Source organism: Chanodichthys erythropterus, chromosome 3 (genome assembly GCF_024489055.1).
Source record: "Chanodichthys erythropterus isolate Z2021 chromosome 3, ASM2448905v1, whole genome shotgun sequence".
NCBI lineage: Eukaryota > Metazoa > Chordata > Actinopteri > Cypriniformes > Xenocyprididae > Chanodichthys > Chanodichthys erythropterus.
This window is the reverse complement of record NC_090223.1, coordinates 20,708,508-20,729,717: the sequence shown is the minus strand read 5'-3', so window position 1 is coordinate 20,729,717 and position 21,210 is coordinate 20,708,508. Positions and strand designations below refer to the sequence as shown.

At 36.7% G+C, this 21,210-nt stretch overlaps 1 protein-coding gene across 2 annotated transcripts in view; it reads right to left on the bottom strand.

The window, feature by feature from the left end:
* srl (sarcalumenin) overlaps positions 1–21,176 on the bottom strand; it is a 41,724-nt gene extending 20,548 nt beyond the window's left edge. For both annotated transcript variants that reach the window (XM_067371486.1, XM_067371495.1), the window contains exons 1-3: positions 20,927–21,176; positions 7,452–7,547; positions 4,390–4,485 (exon numbers count right to left, since the gene is read on the bottom strand). In XM_067371486.1, the coding sequence (XP_067227587.1) occupies positions 4,390–4,485; positions 7,452–7,547; positions 20,927–21,161 (427 nt within the window). In that variant the 5' untranslated portion in view covers positions 21,162–21,176. The remainder of the gene's footprint in view (positions 1–4,389; positions 4,486–7,451; positions 7,548–20,926) is intronic.
* Positions 21,177–21,210: the final 34 nt, after the last annotated feature.

Genomic DNA, 21,210 nt, shown 5'->3' with positions numbered 1-21,210 from the left:
GCTCTACAGCTGTGGAATGATGAACCACACGTGTCGGCTCAAAGAAGCCACGATACTCGGATACGCCAACGCCTCGTGTCCAGCACAGGGTCATTGTTGTTAACTAACAGGCCGTTTACACGACACAGTTTTCAACAAAAAAAAAACAAAACTTCATATGCCCTGTGGCCGTTCATTTACACGACAACGGGGGCCTGAAAACAAACTTTTGAAAACGGGTTTTAAAGTTCAAGGGTATGTTTACGGAAAACTATAGCTGAAATAAAGTAAATAAAGTTAGTTTTTATTTTATTTCAGTTAATGTGCATTTTATTCCAACTAATATATATAAAGGTTTTCCCTTTGCGTTTTTTTTTTGTCACATACAGACGACATTTGCTGTGTCTGAAATCGCCCCCTACCTCATTCACTATTCCCTACTCCCTACATTAGTCCACTAATATAGTCCACTTGGAGGAGTGAATAAAACGAGTGAATTCAGACATTGAGAGTGCTGGAAGGGCTGAAGCTTTTGAATGATTTGTGCTTGCTGTATAATAATCATTTGAAACTTAGCATGTATGACATTACGCTGCAGCCACATTGGGAAGTGTGTGGATGGATGATTCAACCGTGGGCGCCATCTTCTATTCAGATGCGGGAGTTCATTCGGTGTGTGATGCAACTCTTGCAGTGCATTATGGGTATTCTCTAGCTGTTGAGTGTACATCGGTTGTACATTCGTTATTGTAGTGCATTATGGGATTGAATGAGTGCACTCGATAAAGTTCACTATGGTTTCGGACGCCACCACAAATGGCTGTCCCCTTAAAGGATTAGTTCACTTTAAATAAAATTTTTCCTGATAATTTACTCACCCCCATGTCATCCAAGATGTTCATGTATTTCTTTCTTTAATTTCTCGAAAATAAATTATGGTTTTTGATGAAAAAATTCCAGGATTATTCTCCTTAAATCAATGGCCTCCAAACAGTCTAGCAAAACGATCTGTCATTTTCTAAAAAAAAAAACAAAAAAAATACAAATGTATATGCTTTATAAACACAAATGATCGCCTTGTACGCGCTTCCGCTTTCCGTATTTTTCAAAATGCTTACACTGTTTGTCCCATGCCTTCCCTATTCAACTTACGGAAAAAACAGAACTGGCACCGCGTTCGTTCTGTAAGTTAAATAGGGAAGGCGTAGGACATACAGCGTAAACTTTTTGAAGACTATGAAAGTGCGGTTTTGGCGGAAGCATGTGCAATGCGATCATTTGTGTTTATAAAGCATATACAGTTGTATTTTTTTTTCGAAAATGACTGATCATTTCTCTAGATAAGACCCTTATTCCTCGTCTGGTATCATTTAAAGCCCTTTGAAGCTGCACTGAAACTGTAATTTTGACCTTCAACCGTTTGGAGGCCGTTGAAGTCCACTATAAGGAGAAAAATCCTGGAATGTTTTCATCAAAAACCTTCATTTCTTTTCGACTGAAGAAAGAAAGACATGGACATCTTGGATGACATGGAGGTGAGTAGACTGGGTAAACCCAGCCTGATCTGCCGGCGATTTGATTTCGCCCGGCAACTCAGTCTGGAAACCCGTACATTCATTTCTGCTGCATCTGTTACACTTTTGCGGGAACCAATCACAGACTGGCTTATCCACCTTGCTCGCTATTGGCAGGTACAGAGCTCTTTCTATGGCTCTGCTCTCGCATGACCATCAATCCAATTCCTTTTAACCTCTCAACGATGCTAAATGACTTTTTTAGTTTAGCAAACAAATCTCTCGAGTGGGTGTAAATACCACTCACTTTCATGTTTTTTGCACAACCTGCAAAAATCGCTTGATGATGCCATTACTGCTTCTGCAAACCACTGATCAATTCTACAAACCAATACGTCACCCGGATCGTTGATCTGATTGGTTGAAGGACTATCCAATTGCGTGAATAATGCTTGTGGATCACGCCTCTTGTGCAGTAGGAAATACATAGCAAACTCCCCATACCAATGTTCAATTTTAAATTGAGCTTGGTCTGGTGATAGCCAGACAAGGGGGTGAGTAAATTATCAGGAAAATTTTATTTGAAAGTAAACTAATCTTTTAAATATTGCCCTATTTGAGGGTATAGGGGGTGATTTCGGACACAGCTATTGTCAAAACGATCCCCGTTCCCACAGGCGAAAACGACTAAAATGCTGTATTAATCATGCCAGCCAATAGATGGCGATGTCACTTTGTAAAGAAACACTACACACCTATAGACTGAATGTGTAATACACGTGCACATGACGTCACCGTTTTTACAAATTCACCTTTTTGTATTTTATACGGAGATGATAACAGTATCATTTTCAAAAACTTGCTCTTTGAAACCCGTTTTCAAAAGTTTGCATTTTCAGGCCAACAAAACATTGTTGTTGTCACATGATTGAACAGCCAAAATGCATAAAACGTGTTATGGTGCCGTGTAAACGGCCCAAAACAGCAAGTTTTTGAAAAATGATACCGTTATTGTCTCCGTATCATCTCCCAAAGTGACATCGCCATCTACTGGCCTGGCATGAATAATACAGCATTTTTAGTCGTTTTCACAGATCCGTGTGAACAGGGATAATTTTGACAATGTTGTCATCTGTACACGAAAACCTTCCCGTTTTTAGTACATTATTGTTGTGTAAACATGCCCTAAAACTAAAACCATTAAAAAAAAAACACACACACACACATTAAATTAATTAAAAAAACTAAAATCTATTTTATTTCAGCTAGTTGCCAAGGCAGCATTTCTCATTTAGCTTCAATTATTCCTGCAGAGGGATTTTATTTATCAGCTCTGATGTATCTGGAACTTTTGTGAGTGAAATGAAATACTCATATGAAAGAACCACATTTGCTGATGTACATCACTGAGAAATTGATGTTTAATTATTGCTGCAGGCGACAATTACTGGGCCAAGAACGCAAACAGTGGCCATGGTTTTGAGTTTAGGAAAGGTAATTCAGAACTATTTATCAATTATTGCATCAGCATTTAAAGACATTAATATTTCAAAACAGCAACCCCTGGGTTCTTCCTCATGAATATGATGATGAATGCTCAGTGGTTTGGATGATGGAGAATGATATAATGGTGATGAAGTACCAATCAACATTCATATAATGCTAAACTACACTCAAAACAAATATTTGTGGCCTAGATGTATGTGTGTGAATTGCATATAAAATTTCCATCCATTTGGATCATAGTTTCATCATAATCAAACTAATAAACTTAAATGAAATGGGTAAGAAACGCATATGCATTTCATTATGTATGGCAATAAACTGAATGAGTTTTATATATTTCTTTCAATTTCTTTTAGTCTCATACATTTTAACTAATGGAATATTGTTTGTTCCACAGGTAGACATAGTTTAACCATGTTAAATGAAATATAAGCAAATATTTAATAATAAACTATGCCATGATTTTACTTATGTATTACCCATATAAGTTAGTTTGTTTGTTAAAACTGTGTAATCCGTAATCCAAATGGATGGAAATTTTATATGTGATTAAAATAATAATAATAGCAAAACATAATAATAAAATAAATAAATTACTCTGACAAATATTAGTAAAATTAAACAAAATTTAAGGTCTTTGAATGACCTAATATAATAAATTAAATAAAAATATTAAATCTCATTGTCTATACATTTTGTCACTTATTATTCAAGATATTTTGCGATATTGCCATATTTTTTAAAGTATGACATTATAAAATTTTTACTGAAAGTCAATTTTTACTTTTTTAATGTAACTAGTAAAGTAACGCATTACTTTTAAATTTACAACAAAATGTCTGAGTTACTTTTTTAAATAAGTAACACAAGTTACTTTGTTTTCCCATTTATTGGCCTCTACAGGCGTTCATTTGCATTTCATTTACCCTGAGGATTATTTATTTAATTTTTGGTGTGAAAAGGCCTTTACATTTACAAAAAAGAGAAGTTTTGTTATTAAAAACAAACAAACAGGCCCAGGTGAGAAGTAGTAAAGCAAAAGTAACTTTCCCAAAAAACTAACTAAGTAACACAATCAGTTACTTTTTTAGGGAGTAACGCAATATTGTAACGGATTACTTTTAAAAGTAACTTTCCCCAACACTGTTCATTAGTAATATGAATGCGCCATTTTGTATATCTAAAGTCTTTGATTCAATCCCTATAAAAGCATAATTAAGAAAGAACAAATATATGCATCCCAATAAGTTTATTAGTTTATGTTAAAACTGTGTAATGGATGGAAATTTCATATGCAATTCAAATGCATAAATCTTAAATGTTGGCCTAAATATTTTTGCGTGTAGACAAACACACACAGGAGACAGCGGTGAAAGCAGGCTGCCGGTACCTGAGATCTCATGTTGCCTCAGCTCATTGTACTTGTAGGCCTGCTCCATGGGCCTGATGGAGTTGTGGTAGATCTTTCTCAGCCTCTGCAACGCAGCTGAAGGATGAAAACACAGAATAAACAAAGAGCGAAAGCTGAGTTTGACATCCAGCACAAGACACACGGGTAGAGCGCAGAGAGGAAAGACTGCAGATGCTGTTGTGGATAAAGCGTTTGGGAAGGAAATGAGAGGAGACGGCAATGTAAATAAACCTAAAAACATTGACGTGCCTTTCTGAGGTAGTCCTTCAGTTTGGAATGGATCCGCTGAGTTAGATAACTATTTTCTCCTGGTAGTTGATATGTCACATGGACTGAATAATCCATCGTTGCCCTCCTTTATGGCAAGTTCAATTCACAAGCAGCAATGACTCAACAAGTTTTCATGCTTCCCAACCTGCAAACTGCTTATAAGGTAGTTGTTTTCTTTCTTTCTTTTTTATTTTTTTTATTTTAGCAGGGTTATTGTTTTGTGCCAGATAAATGCTGCTGTGATCGTAAAAACAAATCATAATACCTGACTTTACTTAAAAGATATTGCCTCCTCAAACAGCTTCAGTATTGTAGTTTTACTTTGATTGTTGCGATCCTATCAGACTTATGATAGCAACCTGATTGTAACAAAGCACTGTTCGCCAGAGGAGAACTGGCCCCTCGACCAAGCCTGGTTTCTCCCAAGGTTTGTTTTTTTCTATTTGCCACTTGTTTGCCACTTGATGTCACCTGATGGAGTTTGGGTTCCTTGCCGCTGTCGCCTTTGGGTTGCTTAGCTGGGGACACGTGACATTTGACTTGACATTTGATATAGTATTCTTGACATTTATTCAACAGTGCTTTGTTCTGCCTGCATAGACACTATTATTTAAGAGCTGCTGTGCAGCCAAATTATGTACCAGTTATCAATGTAAAGCTGCTTTGACACAATCTGCATTGTAAAAAGCGATATATAAAAAGGTGACTTGACTTGACTTTTAGTTAGTGGTTTGAGATTGAGTGTATAGTTGAAACCAGGAGTTTTCAAACTATGCCAAGCAGTGCATTTATATTTATTTATAAAACGGTTAGTTCCTGTCCTTGATTCTGATTGGTCAATAGCTGTGTTTTATTCACGATAAATCAAGGTTATGACCGCTTCACCCAACGATTATGTGTATCACTGCACAACACCCTTAGCAACCACTCTTAGCAACGTAAACTGTTTGTTCTCAGTTGATAATGTTCATTGAAGCTTAATGTATTATGTAGAAGAGTATTGTGAGATAAAGATCAAGTGAGCGAGTTTATTACCTGCATTCAGATTTAGCGTTTTCCTTCAGGTCAGTCATATGTTCATGATAAAACATCTGTTTAAATGTCCACTGCAATATCTTGTCCTTTTAACAGTTAAGGGGTTTTCCCGTGACTGACAGCGCTGGTCAAAGCATTTATCAGTTGCGTCTTGTTCTGTGTTCTCAACAATTCAGTCTTTTCAATATAAAAGTCTTCGCTACTGACTGACACACTCATAAAGACAGTCTTTGCCGCCATCTAATGGCGTAATAATGTAACTTCTGTTGCTGTTCACGGTCAGGGACTATTTTTTTCGGGTGGAAGGAAGGCTTTTAGTGATTTTACTTCATTAAAGTTGCATTGATACATTTCTGGCTTTAATATTTGTATTGTGTGGTAACCGTTTTATAAAAGCAGTAAGGTACTCGAGGCTAGTGCTATATCATGAATACGTCACGGCTGAAGGGGTCGATTCGTAGCCTAACAAGGCCCTTCATCCGTGACTTATTCACAATACAGCACTAGCCTCGAGTACCTTATTGCTTACTTATAGCTTATTTATTTATAATAATATTTTGAATTAGTTTTAGCAATTTTGTTATGCGATTTTATATGAATAGCTTTTATTTTTTAATTTTTATTATTATTTTAGTAATTTAGCTTAAACTTAGATTCAGTTATTTGCCAAAGCAACATTTCTAATTTTTGTTTTTTTCAGTTGTTCAGTTTTTTAACTATTATTTTATTTTGTTTTTTTTTATTATAGCTATATTTTCATTAATAATATTACTTATTACTTGCCTTGTTTTTGCCTTGTGTTATTACTTATTAAATTAATATTAATACATGTTGTTTATTAATAAAATAAAAATGGTTAACAAGGTTTTTAGCACATTGACAATTTGATAACATTCCAGTTTTATATTTACTTACACAAAAAAGAAATCTTTTTATTTATTTATTTATTTATTTGTGTGTGTGTGTGTGTGTGTGTGTGTGTGTGTGTTTGTGTAAAGTGCTATTCAAATTGAATTCAAAAAGTGTATACATATATACATGGTTTAATTTTAAAATTTTGTTTAGTTATAGTAATTTTAGTAATTTCAGCTTAAACTTAATTTCAGTTATTGGCAAGGCAACATTTCTAATTTTTGTTTATTTATTTATTTATTTTTTCAGTTCAGGTTTTTCAACATATATTTATTTAAATATTTATTACAGCTATATTTCCATTAATAAAAATAATTTTTAATTGTTTTAGTCAACAGTAAAATCACTGGTGGCCCGCAGAAAAAAAGGGTCCTTTTAAAAAGAATATTAATTTATATTTTATCATTAACTTATATTACTTATATTAACTTATTAATATTAATACATTTTGTTTATTGATAAAATACAAATGGTTAACAAGGTTTTTAACACATGGACAATTTGATAACATTCCAGTTTTATATTTTCTCACACAAATCATAAGAAATATCACACTTAATATTTCTCTTATACAGTAAACATTTAGCTGCTGTTTTATATTTTAGGAAAGGGGAGGTTTGCAAGCAGATCCTCATATTTCTAGGTCCTTGGCATTGAAAAGTTTGAAAACTCTTGGGTTAAACCAGGTGGTTGAGTTGTATATCTTTTTAGCAGGCTAGTGTGAAATGTTGCTCAACCGAAGGTAAAAGACAACATTCACCTGCTAGCATAGAGTGAAAAGCCTGTAAACTGTAATGAAATTTATGTGAGTATCACGTCCTCACCAGCAAAATCTCCTGCTTTATCATCTGCTGCGAGCCTCAGAGTTTCCTCGATGTGAGATCTGTCTCTCAGGATGGATTCCAGAACGGCTTCCTCCTCTGCAGAGAAACACACACACACACACACACACACACACACACGTTAAAACTTCATTTGAAGCCTGAGGAAATCTTGCCCAGTGAGCCACAACAGAGCATAATTGACTGCAGCAGGTCTTCCTGAGGTCTCTGTGATTAGTATCCTGTGATAAAACGCAGTCTTTTAGTCTTTGCCAAGGTGCATCGACAAGCTATTTGTTATTTGTGAGCTGATGGCTGTATTGCTGGACAGATAAACAGAGATTTACAATGAGTTTTACAGACTTTAAAACACCTCGTAAAATGTTAATTTGACCATGAGAGTGTGATCGCTGCCTCAGATTGTAAAAGCATATGTTTTCAATTTTTTTTGGAAACCTTGACATTTTTTTTTTCAGGATTCTTTGATAAATAGAAGGTTCAAACAAACAGCATTTATTTGGAATTTATTTTGGTAACAATATAAAAGTGATGATTTGGTGCTCAAGAAACATTTATTCTTAAACAAAACAAAAGTCTTTTACTTTGATCAGTCTTACTTTAGATTATCAAATGTTGAAAGTTGTTGCTGCTTAATTTTTTTTTTTTTTTTTGAAACTGATACTTTTTTTTTTTCTTTTTTTTTTTTAGGATTCTTTGATGAATGAAAGTGAATTGTCTTAGAATAAATATAACAACAATGCAAAATTTCTTAAAGGGATAATTCACCCAAAAATGAAAATGGCCATCTACCTGAAGCTAGATATTATAGTTAAAGGTGCCATCGAATGAAAAATTGAATTTATCTTGGCATTGTTAAATAACAAGAGTTCAGTACATGGAAATTACATACAGTGAGTCTCAAACTCCATTGTTTCCTCCTTCTTATATAAATCTCATTTGTTTAAAAGACCTCAGAAGAACAGGCGAATCTCAACATAGCACCGACTGTTACATAAAAGTTGGGGTGTACGCCCCCTATATTTGCATATGCCAGCCCATGTTCCCAACATTATAAAAGGCATTACACAAGGGCAGCCAGTATTAACGTCTGGATCTGCACAGCTGAATCATCAGACTAGGTAAGCAAGCAAGAACAACAGTGAAAAATGGCAGATGGAGCGATAATAACTGACATGATCCATGATATCATGTTTTTTTTAGTGATGTTTGTAAATTGTTGTTCTAAATGTTTTGTTAGCATGTTGCTAATGTACTGTTAAATGTGGTTAAAGTTACCATTGTTTCTTACTGTATTCACGGAGACAAGAGCCGTCGTTATTTTCATTTTTAAACACTTGCAGTCTGTATAATTCATAAACACAACTTCATTCTTTATAAATCTCTCCAACAGTGTAGCATTAGCCGTTAGCCACAGAGCACAGCCTCAAACTAATTCAGAATCAAATGCAAACATCCAAATAAATAACGTTACTATACTCACAGGAATCGATGTATGCATGATGAACACTTTGTAAAGATCCATTTTGAGGGTTATATTAGCTGTGTGGACTTTGTGTTTGCTGTTTAAGGCAGTTGAGAGCTTGCGGGGGAGCGGGAGATTTAAAGGGGCCGCACGCTTAATCGGTGCATATGTAATAATGGCTCAAAATAGACAGTTAAAAAAATTAATTAAAAAAAATCTATGGGGTATTTTGAGCTGAAACTTCACAGACACGTTCAGGGGTTCTAGGGCACCTTTAAATTTAGCTTTAAATAAGGATATTTTTCTTACGAAAACCCATCACTTGACTTCAGAAGGCCTTTATTACCCCCCTGGAGCCGTATGGATTATATTTATGATGGATGGATGTTTTTTTTTTTTTTTTGCCTTCAAAACATGCCCCCCTTTCACTACCATTATAAAGCTTGGAAGAACCAGAGTATTTTTTAATATAATCCGACTGTGTTCTTCATAAACACCTAGGATGGGTTGAGGGTGAGAAAATCATGGGGTAATTTTCATTTTTGGGTGAACTATCCCTTTAATGAAAACTACTTGTTCAAGGCTTTCATTGAGTTTCAAAACGACATTTATTTACACATTTGCCTTTGAAAACTTGCAATGACACGATGTGCTTGCTAAGGTGTTCTGGGTGCTTATGTGTTTTGTATATTTTGGGATTTTTTTTCACCCATTTTATGGGCCATTTACATGATACCACTTTCAACTAAAAACGGGAAAAAAAATATGCGTTTTGGCCATTCATTTACACAACAACAGTTTTAAAAATGGGCTTCAAAATGCACGTTTTTGAAAATACCATTATCATCTCCATGTAAACTACAAAAACACAAATTTGTAAAAACGGTGACGTCATTTACGTATTCAGTCTAATAGGCACATAGTGTTTCTTTACAAAGTGACATTGCCATCTACTGGCCTGGCATGAATAATTACAGTGGATTTTATGGTTTTCGTGGATCTGTGTGAGCGGGGATCATTTTGACAAAGTTGTCGTGCACGCGAAAAACATGAAGGAAATATTTTTCCATATTTAGTACATCGTTGTCATGTAAATGTGCCCTTATTGTCCATCAGACAAAAAGAATCATAAGCACAGTCTCAAGAAACATGTAATCTGAGCCGTCATTGATTTCCATAAGTTAACAATAGTAATGCTTTCCTTACATTTGCTGTCAACATTTGTCAAGCACACTTCTCATCAGGGCATTGTTGTACTATTATTGTCAGAATATTAATATTCATGCTACAATCTTCCCTCTTGTTCGTAGACATTTACCCACAATGCCTCTGGGTGTTCCTGCCAGGCTGCTGTTATCAGGAGCGAAGACATAAATGGAGTCTAATGGGAAGAAACCATGTCTCCACGTTTATATTTAGCAGTGCTGCCATTCATTACAAGTTCCTCTCATATTAGCAGCACGACATCTCTTTTAGAGGAAGGAGGTGAAGAGAACACAACAACATCCATTACGTTTCCTGTTTAACAAAACATTTCAATTTTGTTTTGACAAATTGACTTTGATCAGTCTTATCAAACCTGGATTTTTTTTGATGAATAGAAAGTTCAAAAGAACAGTGTTTATTTGAAATGTATTGCAAAGTGAAAGTCTTTGGCTGTGTCTAAAATCAAATCCTTCCCTACTATATAGAAGGAAAAAAACAGTACACCAAAAGAGTAGTATGTCTGAATACATGGTATTCGAAAAACAGGCCTCTGGAGAGGATTTGTGAATGGCAGTGAAACAACACAACTGACACTGTATATCACATAATAATGACAACATGGCAAATGTAGTACCTCCAGATTACATTTAAATTATATATTAGGGGTATAAAATGTATTTGTCCTAAACTGTCACAGTTCACTTCATACAGTCAGACGACAAATATAGTCGGTCACAGGTGATCCGCACTCCAACCCAGAAGGGGGCGCGCAGTAATGCAATGCTGTTTGCTAACCACCACAAAAAGCACAGAAGAAGAAGAATAGATGATCTATGCATAAATATGTTTACGTGTAATCAGCGTTTCAACTGCGGTAAGACTTCATAAAACAGCTTGAGAATAATCTCACATAGCATTACATTTACCTTAGGCAAGTCATTAAGTGTCCACAGCATGTTAATAACTCAGTTGTTAATTGTTATCTTTAATATTATAGTAGTGTGCAAGGGCTCCCTGTATATAGTTTACAGCTGAGGTTTGTTTGTTGTTTGAGGTTGTTATATTTTTTTGTTTTTATGTTAATTATAATTGAATTTATGACTGTATTTGTTCAAGAAACCATTTAAGAAAAAAGAAGAAAAAAGAAGCAATTTTATGTTTAGTTTTCTCCCCCCTGCTGTACTGAACCCTTACCGAACCGTGACTTCAATACCAAGGTATGTGCCGAACCGTCATGTTTGTGTACTGTATGCTATTTCAGACTTTGATCAGTTTCATTTTAGAATATCAGACCAAAAAATAAATCAAACAGTGGTCAAGCGTAATGTTGCCTTGGTTTCATAACATGGTTGAGTTGGTGAATATGGGGGACTCCCTGGTTTCAGTGATTGACACATGGCTAACAAATGGTTGGATTATTTGATAATAAGGCAGATAACAGACACCTCATCCTAAAAATAACCAGCAGTGGGCAGTTGCCCTTATGCACCCAAGAACACACACTGTATCGCAGTATGTACTGTTTTCTATACATGTTTACTTACGAAACACATGAGGATTTAATGGTAAAAATCCTAGTACTAGTTTTAAAGCAAGACACTAAAGAGGGCACCTGTTAAAGGGTTAGTTCATCCCAAAATAAAAATTCTGTCATTAATTACCCTCATATATGTAAATAAAAGCCTAAATTCAGTCTGTTCTTCATATAAAGCGATTATGTCTCTTCAGAAAATTTGGACTAAACCACTCAATTCATATGGATTACTTTTCTCTTTATTAACTTTTTGACGCATCAAAGTGATAGTTGTGTAAAAAAGAGATAGAAAGCTCTCAGATTTCATCAAAAATATCTTAATATCTTAAAGGTTTGGAACGACATGAGGGTGAGTAATTAATGACACTTGAGCTATTTGCAAAAACTCCCATAATCTTTAGCACAGACCGATGTGATTCATGTGAAGCATTCAGAGTACTTGTTACTATGCAGTTTGCCTGGAAAGCTCTAGAAGTTCAGTTTGGCTCTTTGCATGCCGTCCACATCATCTGTCATCCCTTCCCACAATCCCCCTACTGGCCCATCCAGCTAAACGGCGTATTTATTTTGTTCTCGGGTGTCCATTGGCATTTATTTGCTTATTTGAAACTAACTTAGGCATGCGTTAGCCTTCCTCTTTGGCTGTCGACGGAAATAACTAACAGCTCAAGTAATATATGCTTATCAACCTGCAGCAACACAAATGTAAAAACCATCTGTGAATGTAGGGCAGCAGGTTTCTGAAGGGCCAGACATCTGTTTACATTGCACCAGGATATATCTTTAGAGTTCATCTCAGGCTGATCAAACCAGTGACGGGCACACGTTGTTTGCTATAAATAACTGAATTTGAATTGAGCCTTCGATGACAGTTTGACTGACAGGCGATATAACCAATCATAATGACGAATCCGCCATTTTGTCCGACAAAGCAGTCAGGAGAGTAGATTAATGTTGGTGGACTTGAACTTGAAAAATGGTGTGTACTGACGTCTTTCTGCGGTTGAAACAGCATACCTTCTGATGTTCATTCATGTTTATTTGATGCTGTAAATGAACTAGTAGGAAGAGATGATCGGTTCACGAGCCGCTTGAACTAAGGCACTACAGTGATCTGTCATGACACATTAAAGAGCCACAAAATGGCATTTATTGTTTATATTTCTTTAAAAAATACACAATTTTCAGTTTGAAACTTTGTTTCATATCAAACGTAACCTGTTCTGTCTTGTTTGTCGACACGTTGGCAGTGTCCTCTTTGCTCGGAGATGTATTTTTCACTGCTTGAGAATGTGATGTCGGACGTAGCAACAGTAACTAAAGGGGGCGGGTCTTTGTGAATGGAAGTAAAAACAACTGAAAACCAAAGAAATTCATATAACTAATTAAAAAAAAGTAATAGAAATGTTTTGTAACATTGTAAATGCCTTTACTCTAACTTTTGATCAGTTTGGCTTAGCTTTTTTAAGTTTGACTAAGCTAACTAACATAAATGACCGGCTTTGACTAGCCAGAAACAGTTTAAAAGCAAATAACATTATCCGAAACCAGCATTAGCTGAAATTTCCAACAGGGGTGGCAAACAAAACAGCATTATTTCACACTTTCCACAGCTGCCCTCTGGTGACCTTTTATTTTTTTTATATTTCAGCTTTTGTAGACTTTACAATGACTCGCCGCGGTCAGATTCTACAGCTGAGCACTTCACACGTTTTTCCAGCCCGCTGAGGAGACGCCCCGGCGAATGCAATGCCATATTGTTGAAGCAGAGCTTGAGAAGAGTGAGGAACAGATGGTGCTCTCGGCACCAGAGGCTGGAGGCCTGTTGTGATGACACGACGTGCTAGTTAAAGCATACAAGTGCTCAGCCGACGCCGGCCAAGTCAAGCTGCTAAAAATACAGCCCTGTAACGTTGAGCTCAGCATGGCGCTAAAACAGAGAAAGGTTAGTGACGAGGTGTGCAGTTTAAATGGACGAACTGTGAACAGTGTGGGAGTCGGGAGGGGTTTGCTAATAAATGCTAATCTGCGTATACAGAAAAGGCCTATAGTATAAAACAATCCAGTACGAACACAGTACAATGTAAAAAAGAAATTAAATAATTGAATAAATAAATGTTAAAAGTAAACTATAATAAAAATGTCAAAGGAGACCTATTATGCCCCTTTTCACAAGATGTAATATATGTCTCTGGTGTCCCCAGAATGTGTCTGTGAAGTTTTAGCTCAAAATACCCCACAGATCATTTATTATAGCTTATCAAATTTGCCCCTATTTGGGTATGAGCAAAAAAACGCCATTTTTCTGTGTCCCTTTAAATGCAAATGAGCTGCTGTCTCCGGCCCCCTTTTCTAGAAGAAGGCGGAGCTTTAAAAGCTCACACTTCGGTTGCTCAACAACAAAGCCGGAGAATCTCACGCAGGCAAAATGATTGTCAGTATCGGTGTTCAGCCTTACATTGTTCAAACTGGAGTCAGACACTGATGGAGAGACATTTCTGAATGGTTAGTTGATAAATTTATGTAGTTGCTGTGGAGCTGATTCAACTGATCGACTAGCATGTGCCGTCATGTTAATCTTTTGTGCAAAACCAGTATGAACGCCCACTATAGTGTACCTGTTTACCAAACAGAGCCATACACATCAGGCTAATGTTTATGATTGCTATCAAATAACTAATATTTGTCCAAAATATCACTCAGACAAAAATTTTCTTTTTTTTAGCAATCGAGCTAGCCTGGGTCAACTTGCAGGCTATCTAAGCTAACGAGACTCTAAATAGTGTTGTGTGCTCGTCCGTGCAGCCAATGACAGAACAGTTAACATGCTTTGCTTGAACTTTTGCCATGGTGTTAAAACACTTTCGTTACTAAATGAATCGGCGTTTTTGAGTGAATCTCTTGAATGAATGATTCAATGCCTCACTCATAAAGACTTCACTTGTTTCATTACTGGCTGAATCTGTGTTTTTGAGTGAATCTCTTGAATTATTGATGCAATGACTCACTCATAAACACATTTCTTTACTGGATGAATCAGTGTTTTTGAGTGAATTTCTTGTATTAATGATTCAATGACTCACTCATAAAGACTTGTTTCTTTACTAGATGAATCAATGTTTTTGAGTGAATGTCTTGAATCATTCACTCAGTGACTCAATCATGAAGACTTCTTGTTTCATTACTGGATGAATCAGCCTTTTTTAGTGAATCTCTTGAATTATTGATTTAATGACTCACTCATAAAGACTTATTGTTTCATTACTGGATGAATTAGCATTTTTTAACAAATCTCTTGAATGAAAGTTTCAACGACTCACTCATAAAGACTTGTTTCTTTACTGGATGAATCAACATTTTTGAGTGAATCTCTTGAATGAATGATTCAGTGTGACTAACTTAAAGACTTGTTTCATTAGCGGATGAATCAGCGTTTTTGAGTGAATCTCTTGAATGAATGATTCAATGACTCACTCATAAAGACTATCCTTGTGTCTCAATCAGCTCCCTAGCTTCCTAGTTCGTGAATCAGTATATTGTGTAAATGAATGTGGCCGACTTCCTGATCAGTGTCCTGACTACTGAACTAGGGAGCTGACTGAGACACATGCTTCATGTTTTGTTACTGGATGAATCAGCGTTTTTGAGTGAATCTCTTGAATGAATGATTCAATGACTCACTCATAAAGACTATCCTTGTGTCTCAATCAGCTCCCTAGCTTCCTAGTTCGTGAATCAGTATATTGTGTAAATGAATGTGGCCGACTTCCTGATCAGTGTCCTGACTACTGAACTAGGGAGCTGACTGAGACACATGCTTCATGTTTTGTTACTGGATGAATCAGCGTTTTTGAGTGAATCTCTTGAATGAATGATTCAATGACTCACTCATAGATACTTCACGTTTCATTACTGGATGAATCAGTGTTTTTGAGTGAATCTCTTGAATGATTCAATGACTCAATCATAAAGACTTTTTGTAATGTTACTGGATGAATCAGCATTTTTGAATGAATCTCTTCAATGAATTATTCAATAACATAGTACTGTGGAGGACATTAGTGGCTGTGTATGGGTAAAGTTTATATCCACACAGCTCATACAATCAAATCTATTAAATATCTCCACAAAGGCATTCAAAGATTTACATGACCAGAGTCTGTACCATCACAGTACGCACACTACAGCAGCTCCAGCACTAATATATAATATAATATACAATCACAAATATATCCACTTTAGGAAAGCACCATGTCAGTCCTTGGGGGTTAGCTTTAATTTAACCCTGTACACACTGTAAGGACAAATATACAAACCACCAGCATCTGTCGTGGGGTCTACGGACATCCAATGAGTCTGTCGCCTAGCAACAGAGGCTTTGGAAAAAACACAGCTGTTGCTATAGCTCATCCTGCTGGAATGCCATCGGACTACTGTAGTCTGCAGCTTATTGGTCAAATACACACATTCACGTTTTGGGAGGAAACAAGGTTTAATATCATCTGCTAACCTTACAGGTGTCTAAATAATAGTCTGTTTACGAAAGGCTCTCTCAATGTTTATGATAGCGGTTTATAGCATAAACACAGATGGAGGTCCTTCAAAAGCTGCAGGTGATTATTTAGACCTCTGACAGCACATGTGAGCCATCAGCAAAAAAATGCAGTTTATTTTCTAACTAGCAACCTATCATGCAAATGATCTAGTATAGTTCCAGAGGCTGTTTTCCTTGGTGTATCAGGGTAAAAGCTCCTGATCATGTTCTACTGGCAGATGCAGGAGGTAAATTGAATTAATGTGAACATAATTAGGGAGGTGAGCCTTGAGCCCGTCTGAACCCATAGGATTTACCGGCAGCTAGGGAGAGGCGTACACAACCTTTACAGTGGGCCAAGGGATTTCCAGCTGAACAAAGCTGCTGTGGGATTAAATGTATTACATTACACACCGGCTAAACTTCACAAAATCAAACGGTCAATGCTGTAACAGCTAGTACCATAAAAAAAGTACCATAAAACAATGATGGTATAAAATGGCTCGAATCTGATTGGCTGTTCTAAGGTGTGCAATTATTTTCAGGGAATCGCACGGCTAAAGTAGTTCTAGGCAGGTCTTGCCCGCATTGCAGTTCCATATCACTTCGCCAAATGTTTCCAGTAATCTTAATAGGTCCTTACAGTCTACAACCACAAAGGAAACAAAACCCACAACGACACTGACCAAGCAAATAAATATAGTACACAATAGGATGAAAATGAAAAATTATTGTCATGGTTTTTACCACAAAATACGTTTGAAAATAATACGTTTTAAATACCACTGTATCAGTGGTATTATTCTGCTATAAAGGCTCAAGCTTCCGTTACGCAGGCTTGGGATGAGATGCGTAAGACATTAGTCCCACACACACAAGAGTTTTAAGGATAAAAACCTGACAAATATCTTGAAATACAATATCCGAACAGTATCTTGAGGTGTGGTAACTTTCTGCTAATCTTTCTGTTGTCTATCTATCGTCTGTCTATCTCTCTCTCTCTCATCTTTCTGTTGTCTATCTATCTATCTATCTATCTATCTATCTATCTATCTATCTATCTATCTATCTATCTATCTATCTATCTATCTATCTATCTATCTATCTATCTATCTATCGTCTGTCTGTCTGTCTGTCTGTCTATCTGTCTTTCTGTCTATCTATCTATCCATCTATCCATCTATCCATCTATCCATCTATCTATCTATCTATCTATCTATCTATCTATCTATCTATCTATCTATCTATCTATCTATCTATCTATCTATCTATCTATCTGTTTGTTTGTTTGTCTATATATCTATTGCTATCTATCTATTGTCTATCTATCTATCTATCTATCTATCTATCTATCTATCTATCTATCTATCTATCTATCTATCTATCTATCTATCTATCTATCGTCTGTCTGTCTATCTGTCTTTCTGTCTATCTATCCATCTATCTATCTATCTATCTATCTATCTATCTGTCTGTTTGTTTGTTTGTCTATATATCTAACGCTATCTATCTATTGTCTATCTATCTATCTATCTATCTATCTATCTATCTATCTATCTATCTATCTATCTATCTATCTATCTATCTATCTATCTATCTATCTATCTATCTATCTATCTATCTATCTATCTATCTATCTATCTATCTATCTATCTATCTATCTATCTATCTATCTATCTATCTATCTATCGTCTGTCTGTCTGTCTGTCTGTCTATCTGTCTTTCTGTCTATCTATCCATCTATCTATCTATCTATCTATCTATCTGTCTGTTTGTTTGTTTGTCTATATATCTATCGCTATCTATCTATTGTCTATCTATCTATCTATCTATCTATCTATCTATCTATCTATCTATCTATCTATCTATCTATCTATCTATGTTTGTCTGTCTGTCTGTCTGTCTATATATCTATTGGCTATCTTTTGTCTATTGTCTATCTATCTATCTATCTATCTATCTATCTATCTATCTATCTATCTATCTATCTATCTATCTATCTATCTATCTATCTATCTATCTATCTATCTATCTATCTATCTATCTATCTATCTATCTATCTATCTATCTATGGCAAATCACTGAGACATGAATAGCAACAGGTGCCAAGGTTCTGGTCTGACTTGATGACAGAAATAGCTCCACAATGGGTCATGCCTCAGAAAGAACCCCGGGGGGCAGAATCTCACTGGCCTTTTTCTGTCAATCAGAAGTGTGACTCTGAGCTTCCAGAATTAGCAGTTAGTAAAGATATTCATAAAATAAGTTTCCTCAAGAGTTAATAACATCTACATACCTTAAAATCACAATCTAAATGTGTGAAGATGACCAAGATTAAAACTCACATTTGACGAAGAGACTTTGTAGTAGAAAAAGATTCCAGAAGTTTTTGTGTGCTGTTTTTAGCTTGTTACTTCAAAGCTTTTAATAGCATGACACAAAATGGCAGTGGCGACACATTTTTGAATCCGAGAACCAGGATCATTTCCTGGCGGTAATTCCACACAGGAATCATGGGTATCAGAGTTAGGACGCAGTAAGTATATCACATGGAACCGAGGGGGTAAAGGGGATTGAAAGCATGACTCGTTTCTGTAAAGCCACGTCGCATTGGCCTTTTTATGGAATAAGCATTTGGCTGCCCATCCCACAATTCCTAGCAGAGGGAAGTCCCTAAAGAGCAGGGGCACCACATGCCTGCGTTACTACATTGCTGAAAGGTGGGGAGAGCCCTTACTCGCATCGAGTATCCATATCAAATGTGTAGTCAATGGACACGACTTCCACAACAAAAAGGTTCACCTTTAAAAATTAAGGTTCTTTATTGGCATCGATGGTTCTATGAAGAACATTTAGCATCCATGGAATCTTTCCACTGAACAAAAGGTTCTTTAGATTATTATAATGTTTTAAAAAAAAATTATTCTTTTAAGAACTGTTCACTGAAAGATTCTTTTACGAACCAAAAAAGGTTCTTCTATGGCATCTCTACTAAGCATTCTTTATTTTTAGGAGTATTGGCTTGATACGGGATTTGAATCAAAGGCAACTTTACGCTTGACTTGAGATTAGACATTCCAATCTGGTTTGAACTTTTAAATAATTTATTTCTGCAATCACACACCATGCTAGCAAAGAAACATTCCCAAAAGACATTTTGATGTGGCTAAACAGAAGGAAGGTGAGGAAGGCGAACAGATGCGAGGTCATAAGGTCGTAAAACCTTTACCCCAATACAAAGCAACTGGACCTAGATCAAGTTTTGACAAATGAAACAAATTTTGCTTGCTTTTTCGACTTAATTATATCATTAAAAACGACCATGTTTAATGCTCTCATGCAAAACTCTCAACCTTCCCACAGATTAAGATGCTACTCCAAAATTTCCTTTATTTTATTCAGCCCACAATCAAATTGAAAACTCTTTTTCACCAATAACGCATGAGCGAAAACTTAGAAGCATGTAGACCAATTTCAACTATCATTCGACAATGCTACAATAATCACCGAATCAGCCACATTTTTGTCCATTTGAGGAAACTACCACTTCAATTCTGTAGTTGCACACACACACACACACACAATAATGGACTGGCATAGAACGCCGCGGCTCCTCCTGCTGAGATAATGCAAGTCCTTATATGGCCAGTGGCTGGGAATAAATAAATTGCGATTGTGTCAGGGTGACAGCAGCTGCACGCTGGATCCAAAGACAAGCGCGGGTGGGAGGGGAGGGGAAGCGAGGAAGAGGATGATGGGGGAATCTATAGTAGACAGTGTCTGGTTACAGGACAACTTCCAATCTTAGACACCTGACGGCAGCCTGGGCCCACGAAGGCCCACGTCAGGCCTGAGAGGAGCCCAAGGACGGAACAAGGGTAAAAGTGGCTGCCAGAGCCTTCGGAAAATCACATCCAAAGCTAGAGTAGCTGGACTTTTATAGCCTGGGGTTATGAGACAAGACCTTCTGGGATGGAGTGGTTAGAGGATTTAGTCGCCTCACATTGGCAAGTCAATAAAACCAAAGTTGTGAATACATATAAATACTAGCAGAACCCCCAATCACACTTAAGAAAAATTTGATATTGGATGTCTCGGGACTAGTTAGTAACAGGAATACAGCGAGTATTTAACGGTCCTCCCAAGACTCTAGCTATTTCCATAAGCTGGTGCCATGCCTCACAACAGCTGACACACAATGCATGTGCTAAAATGTCCACCGTACGAAAATAAACCTATTGCATTTGTCCTACCATGACACAATCAGCTACTCAGAGCTTCTATAGACCTGAACTGGAATACATATTGTAAATATGAAATAGGATTTGTTCAGCATTGAGACAACTTTTTTGTTAAATCATACATGCAGAGTCTTAAAATAACATCCTTGCCTAGAGTTATTATTGAATGCTGCAGGTTTAAATAGCTCAGCAGATGGTGACATGGCCCATCTCCGGCTGGTGACCGTCATAGTTTTAAGGCACCGTTATCATGCATATCTCATTCAAATGGCCTATAGTTTATACCAACCATTTGACATATTGCCCAACAAGAATACTCTTAACATGCATTGCTTCAGTTTGCCTTTGAATCCAGGAGTTTTTTTCTTTGCACACTGAGCTACAATCACTAGATCGGGATTGGGACTTGGTTCTACAGACAAGTAAAGTTCATCTTGGTTCCATATTACTGAGCTATTGCAAACAGTAAAATGTCCTTACCTGCTGTGGCCAGTGCCAGCAGGGGCAAAAAGACGCAGAGCGAGACTAAGACCTTCATGTTGGCTGCCAGGAGTCCTCTGGTCGCCTCTCTGGCTATATATACCAGGCTGAGAAGGTCAGAGGGCGCCAGCAAGAGGGTGGTCTTACAGACAGGACTATATGGAGGGGGCTGGAACCATAGGTGTCGGAACAAGGCGCACCCCGAGCAGCTGACTGTCTCTTTTAGCAGAGCCATCACGGTGGTGACGTCAAATCAAGGGTGTGCGGCCATGTCGAGCACCACG